Below are 21,762 nucleotides of genomic sequence, written 5' to 3'. Positions count from 1 at the left end.
AGAAGACTCTACACATGGACATCACCAGATGGTCAACACCAAAATCAGATTGATTATAGTCCCTGCAGCCAAAGGTGGAGAAGCTCTACAGTCAGCAAAAACAAGACCGATAGCTGACTGACTGTGCCCAGATCATCAACTCCATATTGCCAAATTCAGACTTAAATTGAAAAAAATAGGGAAAACCACTAGACCATTCAGGTATAACCTAAATCAAATCCCTTATGATTATACAGCGGAAGTGAGAAATAGATTTAAGCGACTAGATCTGATAGGTAGAGTGCCTGATGAACTATGGACTGAGGTACATGACATTGTAAAGGAGACAGGGATCAAGAATATGCCCATGGAAAAGAAATGCAAAAAAGCAACAGCTCTCTAGGCAGGCCTTACAAATAGCCGTGAAAAGAAGAGAAGCGAAAGGCAAAGGAGAAAGGGAAAGATATAAGCATCTGAATGCAGAGTTCCAAAGAAGAGCAAGAAGATATAAGAAAACCTTCTTCTGCGATCAATGCAAAGAAATGGATGAAAAAAATAGAATGGTAAAGACTAGAGATCTCTTCAAGAAAGTTAGAGATACCAAGGGAACATTTCACACAAAGATGGGATCGATAAAGGACAGAAATGGTATGGACCGAACAGAAGCAGAAGATATTAAGGAGAAATGGCAAAAATACACAGAAGAACTGTACAAAAAAGATCTTCATGACCAAGATAATCACGATGGTGTGATCACTCATCTAGAGCCAGACATCCTGGAATGTGAAGTCAAGGGGGCCTTAGGAAGCATCACTATGAACAAAGCTAGTGGAGGTGATGGAATTCCAGTTGAGCTGTTTCAAATCCTGAAAGATGATGCTGTGCAAGTGCTACACTCAATATGCCAGCAAACTTGGAAAACTCAGCAGTGGCCACAGGCCTGGAAAAGGTCAATTTTCATTCCAATCCCAAAGAAAGGCAATGCCAAAGAATGCTCAAACTGCCGCACAATTGCACTCATCTCACATGCTAGTAAAGTAATGCTCAAAATTCTCCAAGCCAGGCTTCAGCAGTACATGAACTGTGAACTATCAGATGTTCAAGCTGGATTTAGAAAAGGCAGAGGAAGCAGAGATCAAATTGCCAAGATCTGCTGAATTATGGAACAAGCAAGAGAGTTCCAGAAAAACATCTATTTCTGCTTTATTGACTATGCCAAAAGACTTCGACTCTGTGGATCACAGTAAACCGTGGAAAATTCTGAAAGAGATGGGAATACCAGGCCACCTGACCTGCCTCTTGAGAAACCTGTATGCAGGTCAGGAAGCAACACGTAAAACACCAACAACAGACGGGTTCCAAATAGGAAAAGGCATACGTCAAGGCTGTATACTGTCATCCTGCTTACTTAACTTATATGAAGAGTACATCATGAGAAACGCTGGGCTGGATGAAGCATAAGCTGGAATCAGGATTGCCAGCAGAAATATCAATAACCTCAGATATGCAAATGATACCACCCTTATGGCAGAAAGTGAAACAATAAAGAGCCTCCTGATAAAAGTGAAAGAGGAGAGTGAAAAATTTGGCTTACAGCTCAACATTCAGAAAACTAATATCATGGAATATGGTCCCATCACTTCATGGCAAATAGATGTGGCAACAGTGGAAACAGTGGCTGACTTTATTTTTCTGGGCTCCCAAGTGACTGCTGCTGGTCATTCCAGCCGTGAATTTAAAAGACGCTTACTCCTTGGAAGGAAAGTTATGACCAACCTAGATAGCATATTAAAAGGCAGAGACATTAGTTGTCACGAAAGGTCCGTCTAGTCAGGGCTATGGATTTTCCTGTGGTCATCTATGGATGTGAGAGTTGGACTGTGAAGAAGGCTGAGTGCTGAAGAATTGATGCTTTTGAACTGTGGTGTTGGAGAAGACTCTTGAGGGTCCCTTGGGCTGCAAGAAGATCCAACCAGTCCATCCTAAGGGAGATCAGTCCTGGGTGTTCATTGGAAGGACGAATGTTGAAGCTGAACTCCAATATTTTGGCCACCTGATGTGAAGACCTGACTCCTTTGAAAAGACCCTGATGCTGCGAAAGACTGAGGGCAGGAGAAGGGGACGACAGAGGATGAGATGGTTGGAAGGCATCACCGACTCAAGGGACATGGGTTTGGGTGGATTCCGGGTGTTGATGATGGACAGGGAGGCCTGGGGTGCTGTGATTCATGGAGTCACAAAGAGTCGGACATGACTGCGTGACTGAACTGAACTGAAATGAAATCCTGAAATGATTTTAAGTTATTGCTGGTACTCAATTTGGCACTTTCTTACTATACTAATTGGAGAAAGGGGTGGAAGACTGCTCAGTTCTATCAAAATCAGCAGCAATCACGTTATCTTCATAATTACTATTACGAGACTCAAGAAAATGTAACAATCGTCCTTTAAAAAGTATTTTGGAATAAATATACTTTGCAATAAAGGAACAATGAGGATTTTTTTAATTTTACTATCTCCCATTTTCTCCAATTTATAAGCAAACAACTGGTTTCTACCTTATTCAGAGAAAAAGTTTATTTTTATTTGATTTGCTAGTATCACTCCTGTCTAGTACATTTTAATAAGTGCAACTTATACAGCTAATGGAATAAAATGGGTACTTAGAGTCTTATTGGAAAACTGATAACTGGCTAGTGCTAAAATATTTTTTATTTGAATTTAATTGAGAAACACCAAAAAGAAAAGATATTTAGCTATTACTACTACAGTATTGTTTGACGATTTCAAAGGATATAGAGCACAAGCAATCCCAGAAAAACAAGTCAGTTATCTCCCTCTAAGTTAGCTATCTGGAAAATAATATCCTTACTTTTAACTTCTTACCTGTTAGCTATTTCATATATTTGGGTTTATAAGAAGAAACATCCATTAGTGTAAAAACTCTCAACAAAACTATTCAGTAGGGATATTAGAATTTAGCAAAACTATTCAGTAGGGATATCAGAATTTAGCAAAATTCTTCCCATCGGAATCAAGACCACACAAATTTAACCCGAACTTATAAAAAAAAAAAAAAAAAGATGTTGCAACATTAAATTATGCTAATGACCTTGACTTCTCAATGAAAATTAAACTTTAAAATTTTATCACGAAACTTCAGTGTTTATAGGACTTAAAAAAATAATATTATTAAGCATAACAGAAAATGTAATTAATAAGGCAGTCGGTTTCATAAAAGTAAATGTAACCAGCCACCTGCATCCTGGTAAAAATTTCTCAAGAAGTGAATTAACTGCATGGCTTCACAGCTGTCCAGGAAGCAGCTGCTACAGGCCCCTCCTCTCCACCCTTACTGTCCCAGCACTGAGTAAGGCAAATTATCAGCTGTTTAAAAATATCATCTCCACAAATATTCACAGTAGCATTATAATAACCCAAAAGTATAAACTACCTAGGGTGGCTCAGTGGTGAAGAGTCTGCCTGCCAATCAGGAGACCAAGGTCCCATCCCTGGGCAGGGAAGAGTCCCTGCAGGAAGAAACAGCAGTCCGCTCCACTGATCCTGCTGGGAAATCCCATAACAGAGGAGCCTGGCAGGCTACAGTCCACAGGGTCACAAAGAGTTGGACATGATTTAGTGACTAAACAACAACAACAGAGGTCAAACGTCCCAATTAATGAGTCAACCCTGTAACGTACCTAGGCAGAACTTGGCTGTGGTCTTACCAACCCTCCTTTATCTTTTCCCTCATATCTTTCAAATATCAAATGATGTAATAATGATGCAAAAAAAAAGTTGGAAGCTCAATTTTATCAAGATTTAAACCTTTTATTTTGAAGTCATTACCCAAGACTGGCGGGTCATGGTGGAGAGGTCTAACAGAATGTGGTCCACTGGAGAAGGGAATGGCAAACCACTTCAGTATTCTTCCCTTGAGAACCCCATGAACAGTATGAAAAGGCAAAATGATAGGATACTGAAAGAAGAACTCCCCAGGTCAGTAGGTGCCCAACACACTACTGGAGATCAGTGGAGAAATAACTCCAGAAAGAATGAAGGGATGGAGCCAAAGCAAAAACAATACCCAGCTGTGGATGTAACTGGTGATAGGCAAGGTCTGATGCTGCAAAGAGCAATATTGCATAGGAACCTGGAATGTCAGATCCATGAATCAAGGCAAACTGGAAGTGGTCAAACGAGATGGCAAGAGTAAACGTCGACATTCTAGGATCAGCGAACCAAAATGGACTAGAAGGGGTGAATTTAACTCAGATGACCATTATATCTACTACTGCGGGCAGGAATCCCTCAGAAGAAATGGAGTAGCCATCATGGTCAACAAAAGAGTCCGAAATGCAGTACTTGGATGCAATCTCAGAAACGACAGAATGATCTCTGTACATTTCCAAGGAAAACCATTCAATATGACTGTAATTCAAGTCTATGCCCCAACCAGAAACACTGAAGAAGCTGAAGATGAACGATTCCATGAAGACCTACAAGACCTTTTAGAACTAACACCCAAAAAGGATGTTCTTTTCATTATAGGGGACTGGAATGCAAAAGTAGGAAGTCAAGAAACACCTGGAGTAACAGGCAAATTTGGCCTTGAAATACAGAATGAAGCAGGGCAAAGACTAATAGAGTTTTGCCAAGAAAATGCGCTGGTCATAGCAAACACCCTCTTCCAACAACACAAGAGAAGACTATACACATGGACATCACCAGATGGTCAACACCAAAATCAGACTGATTATACTCTATGCAGCCAAAGATGGAGAAGCTCTATACAGTCAACAAAAACAAGACCAGGAGCTGACTGTGGCTCAGATCATGAACTCCTTATTGCCAAAATCAGACTTAAATTGAAGAAAGTAGGGAAAACCGCTAGACCATTCAGGTATGACCTAAATCAAATCTCTTATGATTATACAGTGGAAGTGAGCAATAGTTTTAAGGGCGTAGATCTGATAGAGAGAGTGCCTGATGAACTATGGATGGAATTTCATGATGCTGTACAGGAGACACGGATCAAAATCATCCCCATGGAAAAGAAATGCAAAAAAGCAAAATGGCTATCTGGGGAGGCCTTATATATAGCTGTGAAAAGCAGAGAAGCAAAAAGTAAACGAGAAAAGGAAAGATATAAGCATCTGAATGCAGAGTTCCAAAGAATAGCAAGAAGAGATAAGGAAGCCTTCTTCAGTGACCAATGCAAAGAAATAGAGTAAAAGAATAGAATGGGAAAGACTAGCGATCTCTTCAAGAAAATTAGAGATACCAAGGGAACATTTCATGGCAAGATGGGCTTAATAAAGGACAGAAATGGTATGCACCTAACAGAAGCAGAAGATATTAGGAAGAGGTGGCAAGAATACACAGAAGAACTGTACAAAAAAGATCTTCACGACCAAGATAATCACGATGGTGTGATCACTCACCTAGAGCCAGACATCCTGGAATGTGAAGTCAAGAGGGCCGTAGAAAGCATCACTACGAACAAAGCTAGTGGAGGTGATGGAATTCCAGCTGAGCTGTTTCAAATCCTGAAAGATGATGCTGTGAAAGTGCTGCACTCAATATGCCAGCAAATATGGAAAACTGAGCAGTGGCCACAGGACTGGAAAAGGTCAGTTTTCATTCCAATCTCAAAGAAAGGCAACGCCAAAGAATGCTTAAACTACTGCACAATTGCACTCATCTCACATGCTAGTAAAGTAATGCTCAAAATTCTCCAAGCCAGGCTTCAGCAATATGTGAACTGTGAACTTCCTGATGTTGAAGCTGGTTTTAGAAAAGGCAGAGGAACCAGAGATCAAATTACCAACATCCGCTGGATCATGGAAAAAGCAAGAGAGTTCCAGAAAAACATCTATTTCTGCTTTATTGACTATGCCAAAGCCTTTGACTGTGTGGATCACAATAAACTGTGGAAAATTCTGAAAGAGATGGGAATACCACACCACCTGACCTACCTCTTGAGAAATCTGTATGCAGGTCAGGAAGCAACAGTTAGATCTGGACATGGAACAACAGACTGGTTCCAAATAGGAAAACGAGGACGTCAAGGCTGTATATTGTCACCCTGCTTATTTAACTTATATTCAGACTACATCATGAGAAACGCTGGACTGAAAGAAACACAAGCTGGAATCAAGATTGCTGGGAGAAATCTCAATAACCTCAGATATGCAGATGACCACCACCCTTATGGTAGAAAGTGAAGAGGAATTCAAAAGCTTCTTGATGAAAGTGAAAGAGGAGAGTGAAAAAGTTGGCTTAAAGCTCAACATTCAGGAAACGAAGATCATGGCATCCGGTCCCATCACTTCATGGGGAACAGATGGGGAAACAGTGGAAACAGTGTCAGACTTTATTTTTTTTGGCTCCAAAATCACCGCAGATGGTGACTGCAGCCATGACATTAAAAGACGCTTACTCCTTGGAAGAAAAGTTATGACCAACCCAGATAGCATATTCAAAAGCAGAGACATTACTTTGCTGACTAAGGTCTGTCTAGTTAAGGCTATGGTTTTTCCAGTGGTCATGTATGGATGTGAGAGTTGGACTGTGAAGAAGGCTGAGCGCTGAAGAATTGATGGTTTTGAACTATGGTGTTGGAGACGACTCTTGAGAGTCCCTTGGACTGCAAGGAGTTCCAACCAGTCTATTCTGAAGGAGATCAGCCCTGGGATTTCTTTGGAAGGGATGATGCTAAAGCTGAAACTCCAGTACTATGGCCACCTCATGCAAAGAGTTGACTCATTGGAAAAGACTCTGATGCTGGGAGGGATTAGGGGCAGGAGGAGAAGGGGATGACAGAGGATGAGATGGCTGGATGGCATCACGGACTCGATGGACGTGAGTCTGAGTGAACTCTGGGAGTTGGTGATGGACAGGGAGCCCTGGCGTGCTGCGATTCATGGGGTCGCAAAGAGTCGGACACGACTGAGAGACTGGACTGAACTGAATTACAGGTTCATGGGAAGTTTGGGAAAAAAAATACAGATTAGTCCTCAGTACTCCTCACACAATTCCTTCCATTGGTAACAACTTGCATCAGTATAGTACTGAAACCAAGAAGCTGAAATTGCTACTATCCACAGTGATTTTTCAGATTTTACCAGCTTTACGCTCAACTGTGGATGCATGTACAGTTCTACACGATTTCATCACATGTACAGATTTCTGTAACCATGTGCAGAATTAAGATACCCAACAGCTTTAGTCACACAACATTCCTTCCTGCTATAATTTATAGACATGTCCAACACTTTTCCAGACCCCTGACAAACTTCTGAAAACCAGTAAAGCAGTAAATTGTTCTTAGAGAACTGTTCTCTATAATTTAGACTGATTCCAAGAATGGAATCACACCGTGTCTAACCTTTTAGGACTTGTATTTTTCCATCTGGATAATTCTCTGAAGATCCATGCAAGTTGTATCCTTTCTAATGTCAAAGGGTATTCTAAGTACAGGTGTACCACAGTGTAGCCACCCACCTGTTGAGGGACATCGGGGTTGTTCACTGTGTGGGGCTATTATAAATAAAATCACTATAAAAATTGGTGCATGCGTTCATGTGTGAATATAAATTTTTGTTAATAAATTTTCATTAAATGTTGCATAGTTAAGTACCAATTTTAATATCAGCACTCGTAATGTTTCCTGAAAAAATGAAGATCACATTTAGTCTCCACTGACTTTGTCTTTTCAATTTACTGAAATACATTTTAAAGCCAGCATTTAGGGAATGCTTCTGTTAATGAACCAAGCAGTGTACTAAGCATTTGAGTTCATATCCTATGTAATCCTTGCATCAACAATAAGCTAGGTACTGAGATTATTGCCATCATGAAACTGAGAAAACTGAGGTATAGAAAAGATTGAGGAAGTGTTCTAGAATCTCATATAGCTAGGATGTGAAAAGCTGGATTCAGATTCAAGTCTGGCTGATTCAAAATTCTATTCATTTCATCATTCCTGTACATATGTGTCATTAAATATGAAAAGCATGTATTAGAACAAAAAGATGTTTACTTAAACTTTACATATAACTATCATATTTTATACTGAGATTTTTTTAAATTAGAGATAATTTCTAATATGCTATAGAAATTACCAAAATTAATCTTATAACCCACTGGGATTTGCACAAATACTATACAAGTTAAAGGTACAAGAGTCTTAGAGGAAAATTCAGATAAAATGATTGCTCAGCTTTTCTCTACACAGGTTCTTTCAGGTTCACTCTTCATTAGAACTGTGGTGAACAAGAAATCCGGGGCCAATAAGAAAGAAGGGAAGGGGAAAAAAGGGTAAAGATGTATGAATGAACAGGCTCCAGCCCACAGGCAACTGAAGGATCAGGGCTGAAGTCAGCGGCAGACATACAGCCCAGCCTTCACTCCCACCTGAGGAAGGATGGGCTCATTTCAAGAAGCTCCAGGGATTGGACTCATGCAAGAGTGCCAACACAGGATTCAGACCTTCAAAGCTGCCAACTGCCCGAGACACCAATCACAGAGGGCTCATCGCTGCCAATACCAAATGCTGCCATCAGAAGGAGATTCACAAACACCATCCTCAGAAAGGTTATAAGAAATCATTAATTAGGCAATACCTAACATTTTCTGGCCTTGGAGTACAAAATGAAACAGAACAAAGAGTACCAGTTTTGCCAAGAGAACGCACTGGTCATACCAAACACCTTGCGACAACACACAAGAGAAGACTCTACACATGAACATCACCAGATGGTCAATACCTAAGTCAGACTGATTATATTCTTTGCAGCCAAAGATGGAGAAGCTCTATACAGTCAACAAAAATAAGACTAGGAGCTGCCTGTGGCTCAGATCATGAACTCCTTATTACCAAATTAAGACTGAAATTGAAGAAAGTAGGGAAAAGCATGAGACCATTCAGGAGTGACCTAAATGAAAGCCCTTAAATTATACAGTGGAAGTGACATATAGATTCAAGGGATTAGATCTGATAGACAGTGAAAAACTATAGACGGAGGTTCATGACATTATCTAGGAGGCAGTGATCAAGACCATCCCCATGAAAAAGAAATACAAAGAGGAAAAATGGTTGTCTGAGGAGGTCTTACAAATAGCTGAGTAAAGAAGAGAAAGGCAAAGGAGAAAGGAAAGATTTACCCATTTGAATGCAGAGTTCCAAAGAATAGCAAAGAGAGATAAGAAAGCCTTCGTCAATGATCAATGCAACAAAACAGAGGAAAACAGCAGAATGGGAAAGACTAGAGATCTCTTCAAGAAAATCAGAGACACCAAGGGAATATTTCATGGAAAGATGGGCTCAATAAAGGACAGAAATAGTATGGACTTAGTACTCTCGCCTGGAAAATCCCATGGATGGAGGAGCCTGGTGGGCTGCAGTCCATGGGGTCGCTAAGAGTCAGACACTACTGAGAGACTTCACTTTCACTTTTCATTTTCTTGCACTGGAGAAGGAAATGGCAACCTACTCCAGTGATCTTGCTTGGAGAAACCCAGGGACAAGGGAGCCTGGTGGGCTGGCGTCTATGGGGTCGCACAGAGTCAGACACGACTGAAGTGACATAGCAGAAGCAGCAGTAGCAGCAATCAATAGAAGCAGAAGATATTAAAAAGAGATGGCAAGAATACCCAGAGGAACTATACAAAAAATAAACCACGATGGTGTGATTACTCACCTAGAGCCAGACATCCTGGAATGTGAAGTCAAGTGGGCCTTAGGAAGCATCATTACAAACAAAGCTCATGGAGGTGATGGAACTCCAGTCGAGTCAGTTCAAATCCTAAAAGATGATGCTGTGAAAGTGCTGCATTCAGTATGTCAGCAAATTTAGAAAATTCAGCAGTGACCATAGGACTGGAAAAGGTCAGTTTTTGTTCAAATTCCAAAGAAAGGAAATGCCAAAATATGTTCAAACTACCGCACGATTGTACTCATCTCACACGCTAGCAAAGTAATGCTCAAAATTCTCCAAGCAAGGCTTCAACAGTACGTGAACTGAGAACTTCCAGATGTTCAAGCTGGATTTAGAAAAGGCAGAGAAACCAGAGACCAAATTGAAAAACATCCATTGGATCACAGAAAAAGCAACAGTTACAGAAAAATATCTAATTCTGCTTTATTAACTCCACCAAGCTTTTGACTGTGTGGATCACTAAAAACCATGGAAAATTCTTAATGAGATGGGAACAGCAGACCACCTGACCTGCCTCCTGAGAAATCTGTATGCAGGTCAAGAAGCAACAGTTAGAACCAGACATGGAACAACAAACTGGTTTCAAATTGGGAAAGGAGTACATTAAGGCTGTGCACTGTCACCCCACTTATTTAACTTCTATACAGAGCATATCATGCGAAATGCTGGGCTGGATGAAACACGAGCTAGAATCAAGACTGCTGGGAGAAATATCAATAACCTCAGATATGCAGATGACACCATATTTATGGCACAAAGTGAAGAGGAACTAAAGAACCTCTTGATGAAAGTGAAAGAGGAGAGTGAAAAGGCTGGCTTAAGACTCAACATTCAAAAAAGGAAGATCATGGCATCTGACTGCATCACTTCATTGTAAATAGATGGAGAACAATGGAAATAATGACAGACTTTACTTTCCTGAGCTCCAAAGTGACTGCCAATGGTGACTGCAGTCATGAAATCAAAAGACGCTTGCTCCTTGGAAGAAAAGCTATGACCAACCTAGATAGCATATTAAAAAGCAGAGACATTACTTTGCCAACAAAGGTCTATCTAGTCAAAGCTAAGGTTTTTCCAGTACTCATGTATGGATGCAAGAGTTGGACCATAAAGAAAGCTGAGAACAAGAGAATTGATGCTTTTGAACTGTGGTGTTGGAGAAGACTCTTGAGAGTCCCTTGGACTGCAAGGAGATCCAACCAGTCCATCCGAAAGGAAATCAGTCCTGAATATTCATTGGAAGGACTGATGCTGAAGCTGAAGCTCCAATCCTTTGGCCACCTGATATGAAGAGCTGACTCATTTGAAAAAACCCTGATGCTGGGAAAGGTTGAATATGGGAAGAAAAGGAGGCAACAGAGGATGAGATCGTTGGATGGCATCACCAACTCGATGGACATCAGTTTGAGCAAGCTCAGTGAGTTGGTGATGGACAGGGAAACCTGGCGTGCTGGCAAGAGTCAGACACAACCACGCGATTGAACCAACTGAACATTTTCTGATTTGTCATCAAATATCATGCCCATTTTTATTAATTTAATACTAAGATCTGGCTCTTCTATTCCTACCAAGTTGAGAAAAATTAAATGGCTAAGGTATACAGTTTTAAAATAAAATTTGAAACTATAATGTCTACTAAGTGTAAAACAGACTTACTTCATATCTATTGGCAACCTCAGTTTCCAAATTTTACTATACATTAGAATCATCTGAGGATCTTTAAAAGTTCTCTATAGCCAGGTCCCAACCACACCAATTAGATTTTTAAAAATTTGAAGATAGAAATCAGGCTACAACAATTCCTTAAAGATACTCATGTTTGATTAGCAATGGCTAAAACAAAAACTATAGCAATAAAATTATTGTGTCAAGAAAGAGAGAAATTAAATGAATATTAAATAGGTAACTTGGATACTATAATGTTTCAATCTAACATGATGTTTTGGGAGCACTTAAAATAAAATATTTGAAAATCTCTATGTATACTTCGGTCTCTTTACTCATGAAAACTCTCAATTTTTCAGATAGGAGGACTGATGCTGAAGCTGAATCTCCAATACTTTGGCCACCTCATACGAAGAGTCGACTCATTGGAAAAGACCCTGATCCTGGGAGGGATTGGGGGCAGGAGGAGAAGGGGACAACAGAGGATGAGATGGCTGGATGGCATCACCAACTCGATGGACATGAGTCTGAGTGAACTCTGAGAGCTGGTGATGGACAGGGAGGCCTGGAGTGCTGTGATTCATGGGATCACAAGGAGTCGGACACGACTGAGCGACTGAACTGAACTGATCTGAACAGTTTCACATGTTATTATTAAATATCAGTCAGTAAAAATTTACAAAACATATGAATGATAAACATGAAACCTACTTGCAACTGAACTGAATTGTGCTGAAGACCTTCCACAATAGAAGAAAATCTGTCAATTCTTCTTTCTTCTCCAGCTGATGTTAAAGCTTCTAAGACTTCTTCAAGGCTATTGGAAAATTACAAATTAAACTGCAAACAGCAAATAACCCAAGTAACTCAAAATTAGTAGCTTAACCTACTACACTCCAGTCACTACTTCTAGACAAGTGGTAACATTTAAAAGTGTCTTAGTGATTACATAGCACATTTCAAGCCCAAACCATGTTACATATTCATTTATTCCTCATAATAACCCTATATTTATTTATCAAACATTTATATAATGCTTACTACATATCAGGTACTTTCCCCAAAGTAGGTATTATTGCTAATCTATACTGTTAAGTTAGGAAACTGAAGCAGAGAAGGGTTAAACAATTTGTCTAAGGTCTCATATCCACTAAATGGTACAGTGCTAGAGCAAGGATGTGGGTCCAGACTGCTTTTAACCACTACAATCGTACTGTGCCTTGAGCGTAAGTAAATGAAGTTCTGGTGGCCAAACACATACAGTAGTAAGTAATTATAGTCAAATATGAAGAATGATGGTTATGTAAGAAATATACTTGCTATTTCTTTAAAGAATACTGATGCTTACAGTACCCGGTATACTGTAAAATCTCAGTTTGTGGACATAGACAGTTTAGTCCTAACAGTTCTTAACATCATTTAAATAATCTATCTGAAATCAAGAAATAATATAAGTAATACGGAAGTAAAGGAAAAATAGTAGAAGAGGAAGGAGGAAAAGGATAAAGAGGATAAAGGAAGAGAAGGACAAGAAGGGAAGGAGGAAGAGGAAAGAGAAGGCACAGGACGCAGGGGAGAAGGGGGAAGAGGAAGAAGACGTGGGGGCAGAGGGAAAGAGAGGCGAGGGGGTACAGAGGAGGCACACCATGCTTCTACATTAAATTCATCCTTGGGTGGCCTTCTTAAAATGGGAAAGTGCTAAAGCTGCACTCGTGGCTTTGCAGCTGGGACTGCAGCAGACTCGGACTCATCCAGGGAGGGGCACCGGCCGAGTGGTGCCTGCTGCCTCCCCAGTGAAGTCCAGCTGAGCGGGGCTCCAGTCAGCGGACCCACAGGAACCACATGGACAAGTTTCCAATGTGTGCTGGGGGTTTCACTCACAGGGCACTGCCCACACTTAGAGGTGGGAAAGCCGTTTCTGTTTGCTCTGTTAGTTGTTCAGTTTGAATAACTTTACCATATATAAAAGGCATTTTAAGTAATTTTTAAGTGCTCTCTTGTAATAAGAACACTAATCTTTCTTAAAAAGACAAAAGGTTTATCTTTATCTTTCAATACATGTAATGGGGCTTTTTAGCTACAGCTTTAGAAATTGTAGATAATGTCTTTAAAGTTCAAACTTTACGATACACTTTATGGTCAACACATTCTACCCTCGACCATTATAGTATCAATTATTCACTTATACTTCTATCTGAAAAACATCATAAGAAACAGAACCAATCTGTATATTTTTCAAAGTCTTCATTTAGACTGTTTACTGAAGGTCTGAGTTCAAAAGTGCTTAAAAATAATAAAGAAATCCATTTTTCATAGAAACATGTCAGTCCATAACTACTGTATCAATTAAGAAAAAAAAAATTTTCATTTCTGTTCAGCCAATATGAATCTGAATAAGCTACTGAAGTATACTTCACTTATTTAAAATAAATTCTAGACTAAAATAGAATAATGAAAACCTTATTGAATCAAACTGTATTAAATTACTGTGTAATGAGAGAAACAAGTTGAGACTTACATGCTTTCCTCCCCTACGATGCACACTGCAGAAAGGAGCTTAACCACATCCATCATCATGCCAGGCTGCTCAGGATCAATGGCTCTGGCGAGCAAAGAAAGACTCCTCTCTTCACTCATAATTCTTTCCAAGCCATACTACAACATCATGGGAAAAAAGGGTTAAATTTTAGTGGTTAGTTAAAAACTAATACTGCCTTGAAGAAAATGCAGTTATTAAAAGAAGTTTATAAGAAACTATACTTGTACATGTAGTAAAGTGAGAAAACATAAATAATGTATAACATTCTAAAAAAAATTCAGACAACTATTCCCTTTACATTAAAACTAAGAAAATCAGTCAAATACAGATGACTGCTCACAGGTAATTTTCAGCAACTAGGGAAAGGGAAAAGCAGTGAGGACTACCGAGATTCCCCAACAGGCACACACAAAATGCACAGGAGGAACTCTCCTAGAGGAAGGAAGGCTGGTAGGAGCAGCTCTGGTGCTCCTGGAGCAGATTTAACCAGGAGCAGATTTAACTTTGATACTGATATCTAATGCTAATCTTGAGTTTAATTGGGATTAAGGTCCTTTTTAGAGCTTGGTATTAATAGTAATTCTATTCAACTAATTCCTCACTCTTTAAAAGGATCCTCTGGGATGTATGGTGAATAAACAGTACTGTTGTATTGCTTTCATTCATCCTCTGTTATTTGATACTTATCTCCCATAGATTGTAAGTGGGCCCTAAGAGAGGTATACATCTTTAAATCAAAATACTGAGTCATTAACATAACTCCATATCTTCCAGTAGGATGGGATAGCCTAGCAGTAGCAAAAAAACGTTGCTTACATTCAAAATCATCCCGTTTATATTAATTTCATGTGTTGACCAAAGTTAAATCTGCTCTGTGGTCCTGGTACAGGACCTGGTACAGGACCACAGTGCACTGTCCCAGAGGATTACACTGTGAACCCCAGGCACTACGTAAGATGCCCAGCGAAAAGCAACCCTCATTTTCATAGAAGCGTTTCAATATATCCAAAAGGTCATCATTTCAACACATAATCACGACAAAACATTTACTGATGAGGTATTTTCACTTTTTCTTTTCTCCTAAGTATTCAAAATCCAACGTGTATTCCACACTCAGAGTACATATCAGTTCAGGGTGGTCACATCTCAAGGGCTCAGGAGCCACACGTGATAACGGCATTCCACAGTGCAGGCCTAGACAGTAACACTTGGTTTATAAACGGGCAGAAGCTGAAGGGTGAGCTGATACCATGTAGAAACTACTGCAGGAATATATGTATTCTGATCAGAATGATATTTTGTCATCAGAAAGACAACACATGATATTAATATAAATAGGATGATTTTGAGAGTAAACATAAAGTTTACTCTCTTTCAAATTCAATTTCAAACCAAGTAAGAATATTATCTCCTATATAACCCCTCACTTTAACCATGACATTCTTCTCAAATTCAAATTATGATTCAAATACTCCTTTGGTTTTTAAAAAACATTCCTGAGTTTTTTCTACTCAGCCTTCACCACTGAAATTCCCAATTCATACTCCTACTTTAGGAGGTCCCACTCCCCACCACCACTGCCACCACAGCAAGTAATTACAGGCTCAGTTGGGAAACTCCTTATTAATAGTTTGATTCCTTTACTCATTCACTCTTAACACATATTCTACAAAGCTACATAATATATCTAAAATCAAACTCTCACAGAACAATCAGTTCCATATAGAAACGGGTTGTGATTTCTATAACAGAAATTTTCCCTGAAATTATATCTGATAAGAGAAAGCATGGAGGTTAAAAATATTTCATTGGCTAAAAACAGAAATTTAGGCTTCAGAAAATGATGAAAAATTCATAAATAGTCCAGTAAGATAAATAATTAGAAAATATAACTATTTGCTGCATTTAATCAATAGAAAAGTAAATGTTAATAATTTAACAAGTAGTTAGTTAAGTATGAAGTTCTCTAAGGATTTATTTTTTAAATGAATTTTTAAAAATTATCAGAAGTATACAGTTTTGCTATAAAACACACATCATCATCTACCATAGGTAAAATTTCCTCTCCCACTGTTTAATGAATGAAAACACCTATCATTTTTGCACATGATCAGGAAGTAGATGTATTTATATGTTAGAGCTAGAGACACATCCTGGAACAGAGCTAACTTCTGCAATTAACAGTGCGAAAGAATGGAAACACTGTTAGAGAAACCAAACTTCAGTACAGGGCAAACCATTTCTCTCTTCTAATGTATGCTTCTTAAATATTCAAACTGCATATTCGCCATATTATATTTGGTTTCAATATTACAGCTGACTCTTGCACATCACAGGGACTATGGGCACCAACTCCTCAGGCAGTCAAAAATCTGAGTATAATATTTGATTCCCCAAAAGCTTATTTACTTAGCTTACTCGACTCCTTACCAATAACATAAACAGTCAATTAACATATTTTATATGTCAAATGCATTATATACTATATTTTTAAAATAAGGTAGAGAAAAGAAAATGTTATTGAAAAAAACCATAAGGAGGAGAAAATACTCTTACAGTACAAATATGTATTTATTTTTAAAATCCTTATGTATGTGGATCAGCGAAGTTCAAACATGCATTGTTCAAGCATTTGCTGCATTTGCATTAAGTATCATTGCTCCACCTCTGGGATCTGTTCATATCGGTTCACATTAATTTCATTAAAGATTTAAATTCCTAGACTATAAAAACTAAGTTTTTCCAACTTAATTCTTTGGTAATAAGTATTACTGAAGATCATATTTAATAATCATGCATGACTTCCAAGCTGATTCATGCTATACTTTTGAAAATTACAAAAGAAGGAAGGGAAGAAGAAAGGAGAACCAAAACACAGACAGACAGCGAGGTACTGAGGTAGGGGGGAAGGACAGGGGGAAAAGAGAATTAATCTGTGTACGAAGAATGAAGCAGCAGAAGAGGGTCTATTCATCCCCAAGTATCTCCTGTTGATACACAGTTCATTTGACACAAAACCAGAACAACACAATTCAATAGTTTTCCATTATATACTGAACAGCTTACCAAAGCAGTACGTCACTTTGGTGTAAATTCTGTATTACATAACTCTACTTCATAAGAATTTCTGTAAGAACTAATAAAGAACAATACAGCTACCTATGTGCATACCTGGGTATTCATCAAGGCCTTCAGACACTGTATGACTTTGTGCTGATTCTTCTTCACAATTGTTTCTTGTCTGCATGAAAGATATCAGTGTTGGAATCATCAGTGGACATGAAAATGTAGCTTAACTGGAAATAATGATTAGCAATACTTACATTTTGCCACTAATCAGCTTTTCCAAGATGTCCAGTAATAATCCAAGCCCCTCACGTCCAAAGCTTTCCACCCAACTGAAAAACAGAAAAACCAACAGTCATATATTAAGTCAGTATTTGAGTTTTATCATGATAATGATATATACTCACAAATATTCTGCACTTGTGATAATCTAGTCATAAATACAACAAAAGAATAACATTGTATATAAAGGTATTCATGATTCACAACCTTAGCTGTGAAAGCAGCAGCAATGATGGGACAGCCAGTGGGAGGCGGAGCCCAGCCTGCACTTGGCTTTGTGAGAGCTTCGTATGCCCAGCACGTCCATGCCCCATGTCCATTGACATCACATGAGCAGTTTAAACCTGCCATGCTGGAAGTACTGACACAACAGAAGCAGCTGACGCTGCTGGTCAGAGCACCACCTCAACCAGAGAGCTGGCGGTTAAATATTCACTAGCTCACCACTGGGCAAGCCCGAGTCTGGACTTTTCTGAAAAGCAGACACTGGGCAAGGTAGCAATATTTGAAGAGAGAAGACTCTGGTCTACATAAAGATAAAGACTACTGAAAAAAGTAGTCAAAATATTGTAAAAAGCATGTTCTATGAGAATTTTCCGAATCACTAAAATACATCCTTATACATGTTAACAATTTCTCAAAATTTCAAACTTCAACTGCATTTTTTTAAAAAAAGCTTCATCATTATTTTCAAATAAGTATTTCCATCTTGACACAACCACCTCCATTCTGTAAACCCATTAATATAAGTATGTATGTAATTGGGATTTCCACTGGTGGCTCAGTGGTAAAGAATCCACTTGGTAATGCAGGAGATGTGGGTTTGATCCCTGGGTCAGGAGGATTCCCTGGAGAACGAAATGGCCACCTACTACAGTATTCTGGTCTAGAAAATCCCTTGGACAGAGGAGCCTATGGTCCATGGGGTTGCAAAGAGTCTGACACAAATGAGCGACTTCACTTTCACCTTCTCTTAGCAACTAAAGAACAACATGTATGTAACTAGGATAACTCTGCCAACAGACAACAGCTCACACCTACTATAGTAAAAGTGCCATAGGAAAATCAGCGGTGATCTGGAAAACCTAGCACAATAAATAAAATAATGGTAACAATTTATCTTCTAAAAAGTAGGGGAAAGAAAAAGATATAATATGAAATATATTTATATTTCTTTGAATATATGTGCTTGCATAAATGTTCGTATGTCTGATTTTATGCATGTGTGGGGCAGTAGTCTTCAAAAAATGGAATGTTAATAATCATAATCAGAAGCAGGATGTTATTAAGAATAAAAAAATTTAAGTCACATACCAAGATATAATGCCATTGTCTTACTTAACACAAAATAGTACATTCCTTAGAAAGTAAGAATAAACACCAACATATTTGCATGAAAAATAAAAATATTACTTTTAAAATTCCATTTTCTTTATTTGCATATACAACATTAAGGGGAACATAACTTAATCACCTACAAATATTCAGTTTCTGATATTAGTTCAGTTCAGTTCAGTCACTCAGTGGGGTCCAACTCTTTGTGACCCCATGGACTACAGCATGCCAGGCCTCCTTGTCCATCACCATCTCTCAGAGTTTACCCCAACTCATGTCCATTGAGTCAGTGATGCCATCAAACCATCACATCCTCTGCCCCTTCTCCTCCTGCCCTCAATCTTTCCCAGCATCAGGGTCTTTTCCAATGAGTCAGCTCTTCGCAGCAGGTGGCCAAAGTATTGGAAGTTCAGCTTCAGCATCAGTCCTTCCAATGAATATTCAGGACCAATTTCCTTTAGGATGGACTGATTGGATCTCCTTGCAGTCCAAGGGACTCTCAAGAGTCTTCTCCAACACCACAGTTCAAAAGCATCCATTCTTCGGTGCTCAGATTTCTTTATAGTCCAACTCTCACATCCATACATGACTACTGGAAAAACCATAGCGTTGACTAGATGGACCTTTGTTGGCAAAGTAATGTCTCTGCTTTTTAATATGCTGTCTAGGTTGGTCAGAACTTTCCTTCCAAGGAGTAAGCATGTTTTTATTTCATGGCTGCAGTCACCATCTGTAGAGATTTTGGATCCCAAAAAATAAAGTCTGACACTGTTTCCACATCTATTTGCCATGAAGTGATGTGATCAGATGCCATGATCTTCATTTTCTGAATGTTGAGCTTTAAGCCAACTTTTTCACTCTCCTCTTTCACTTTCATCAACAGGCTCTTTAGATCTTCTTCACTTTCTACCATAAGGGTGGTGTCATCTGCATACCTGAGGTTACTGATATTTCTCCCGGCAATCCCGGTTCCAGCTTGTGCTTCATCCAGCCCAGCGTTTCTCATGATGTACTCTGCATAGAAGTTAAATAATCAGGGTGACAATATACAGCCTTGATGTATTCCTTTCCCTATGTGGACCCACTCTGCTGTTCCATGCCTGGTTCTAACTGCTGCTTCTTGACCTGCATACAGTTTTCACAGGAGGCAGGTAAGGTAGTCTGGTATTCCCATCTCTTTCAGAATTTTCCACAGTTTGTTGTGATCGACACAGTCAAAGGCTTTGGCATGGTCAATAATGCAGAAATAAGATGTTTTTCTGGAACTCTCTTGCTTTTTCAATGATCCAGCAGATGTTGGCAATTTGATCTCTGGTTCCTCTGCCTTTTCTAAAACCAGTTTGATTTTAACCACCACCCAAAAAAGATCTGCCATTTAGATTGACAGACTCTTCTCAACTATTTTACTCATCTCTTATCCATAAGAATAATTCAAGAATGCACTTAACAAATTACCTATAGTCCTTTCAAATCTACTTTCACATTTCATGAAAACACCTATAACATCCCACTTAACTCCTTGATGACATCCTATTCTGTACTTTTCTAATTTCACTTGCAGCAGGGAAGCTTGAAATCAAACACACAAGAAGTAATTAGAGGGTTTTTTAAGAGCTGGCACTAAGATATGTGGACAGACTCTGCTCATCAGGCCCTCCTGACTTAGTACTTCACAATAAAACTTGGTGAAGTTTCAACAATCTCCGTTTTCAAAAGTATACCCATAAAAAATATTCTAAAGCTAATATAAATTTTTTAAGATCATTCATACTGCTATCACTTTCAATCATCATGGAAAATAAACTTACTATTCCTAATATGCCTTATAGCAAAATATACAAATACTTTAAAATTATACTAATGGAAAAATAAGATACTATTGTACATAATTCCCAGGTGCTGCCAGTGGTAAAGAACCCAGCTGCCAATGCAGGAGATGTAAGAGACACGGGTTTGATCCCTGAGTCAGGAAGATCCTCTGGAGGAGGGTATGGCAACCCACTCCAGTATGCTTGCCTAGAGAATCCCATGGACAGAGAAGCCTGGAGGGCTATAGTCCGTAAGGTCACACAGAGTCGGACACAACTGAAGCAACTTAGCACACACACACACGCGTGCAGATAGTATGTTCATGTTGGAGCCCACTATAAAATTTAGAAAGCATATCAATCCAGGTAAATCAAGTCTGACTAATAAATAACATTAATAGAACAGAGCTATTTCAAAAATGTATCATTACTAATATAACAACTATATAATTATAGAATACTGGGATCCATAGAAGTTCTCAAATCAACTATTTCTGGACAAACTAAATAACTGTCTTCTACAAAGCAGAATATGAGTCATTACAGTAAAAATTACACCCACTCATGCATATTCAGTTCAGTTCAGTCACTCAGTCGTGTCCAGCTCTTTGCGACCCCATGGACTGCAGCTCCCGGAGTTTGCTCAAACTCATGCCCATTGCATCAGTGATGCCATCCAACCATCTCATCCTGTCATCCCCTTCTCCTCCCACCTTCAATCTTTCCCACCATCAGGGTCTTTTCAAATGTGTTGGTTCCTCGCATCAGGTGGCCAAAGTATTACGCATGAACTAATTCTCTATAAAAGCTGAGTGTAAAGAAGCACTATACCCTGTTACTTTACACGATAAGCCTTTAACTCATGGTGGGAATTAATTTATCAACGACAATAAAATCAGAGAGGCTGGCAACAGCCTTCTGAAAGCCAGACTACACATTACATTTTGTAAAACATATCAAAAACAAGGCAAGTCAAACAGGATGCAGGGAGAGCAAGCAAAGATTCTTGATAACAAAAGAAGCACTAATATTTAAACATAAAATGAAAGCTGGTGAATGCAATTACTGAGTATGTAATGGTTTAAAACAAAATAAATGCATAAAAAGGTTTCTTGTTTTTCTTAAAAATTTGCAAGTTCTTACAGTAAGAACTTCTTATTGTATTAAGAAGTTATCATTCACAAACTCATTGTCCCAAAAGCTTTGCCCTCACCCCTACAATTTTCAGCAATGTTATTTTTAAGAATAGGGCCAAATATCACTTCCTATCTTTCCTGGAAAAGATGTTCAAGATAAGAAAGTGATATTGAGTAGGTAGGTCTGCAGTCCTGACAGAGGTTTATTAAAATCCATAGCTTTCCACAGA

At 38.9% G+C, this 21,762-nt stretch overlaps 1 protein-coding gene across 4 annotated transcripts in view; it reads right to left on the bottom strand.

Moving 5' to 3' along the window:
- DIAPH3 (diaphanous related formin 3) overlaps positions 1 to 21,762 on the bottom strand; it is a 563,626-nt gene that overhangs the window by 378,517 nt on the left and 163,347 nt on the right. For all 4 annotated transcript variants that reach the window (XM_068984294.1, XM_068984295.1, XM_068984296.1 and 1 more), the window contains 4 exons: positions 17,229 to 17,303; positions 17,077 to 17,146; positions 13,885 to 14,021; positions 12,078 to 12,183 (listed from right to left, as the gene is read on the bottom strand). In XM_068984294.1, coding sequence (XP_068840395.1) covers positions 12,078 to 12,183; positions 13,885 to 14,021; positions 17,077 to 17,146; positions 17,229 to 17,303 — 388 coding nt within the window. The remainder of the gene's footprint in view (positions 1 to 12,077; positions 12,184 to 13,884; positions 14,022 to 17,076; positions 17,147 to 17,228; positions 17,304 to 21,762) is intronic.

This window comes from Capricornis sumatraensis, chromosome 12, assembly GCF_032405125.1.
Source record: "Capricornis sumatraensis isolate serow.1 chromosome 12, serow.2, whole genome shotgun sequence".
NCBI classification, from domain to species: domain Eukaryota; kingdom Metazoa; phylum Chordata; class Mammalia; order Artiodactyla; family Bovidae; genus Capricornis; species Capricornis sumatraensis.
This window is presented reverse-complemented; position numbering and strand designations above follow the sequence as displayed.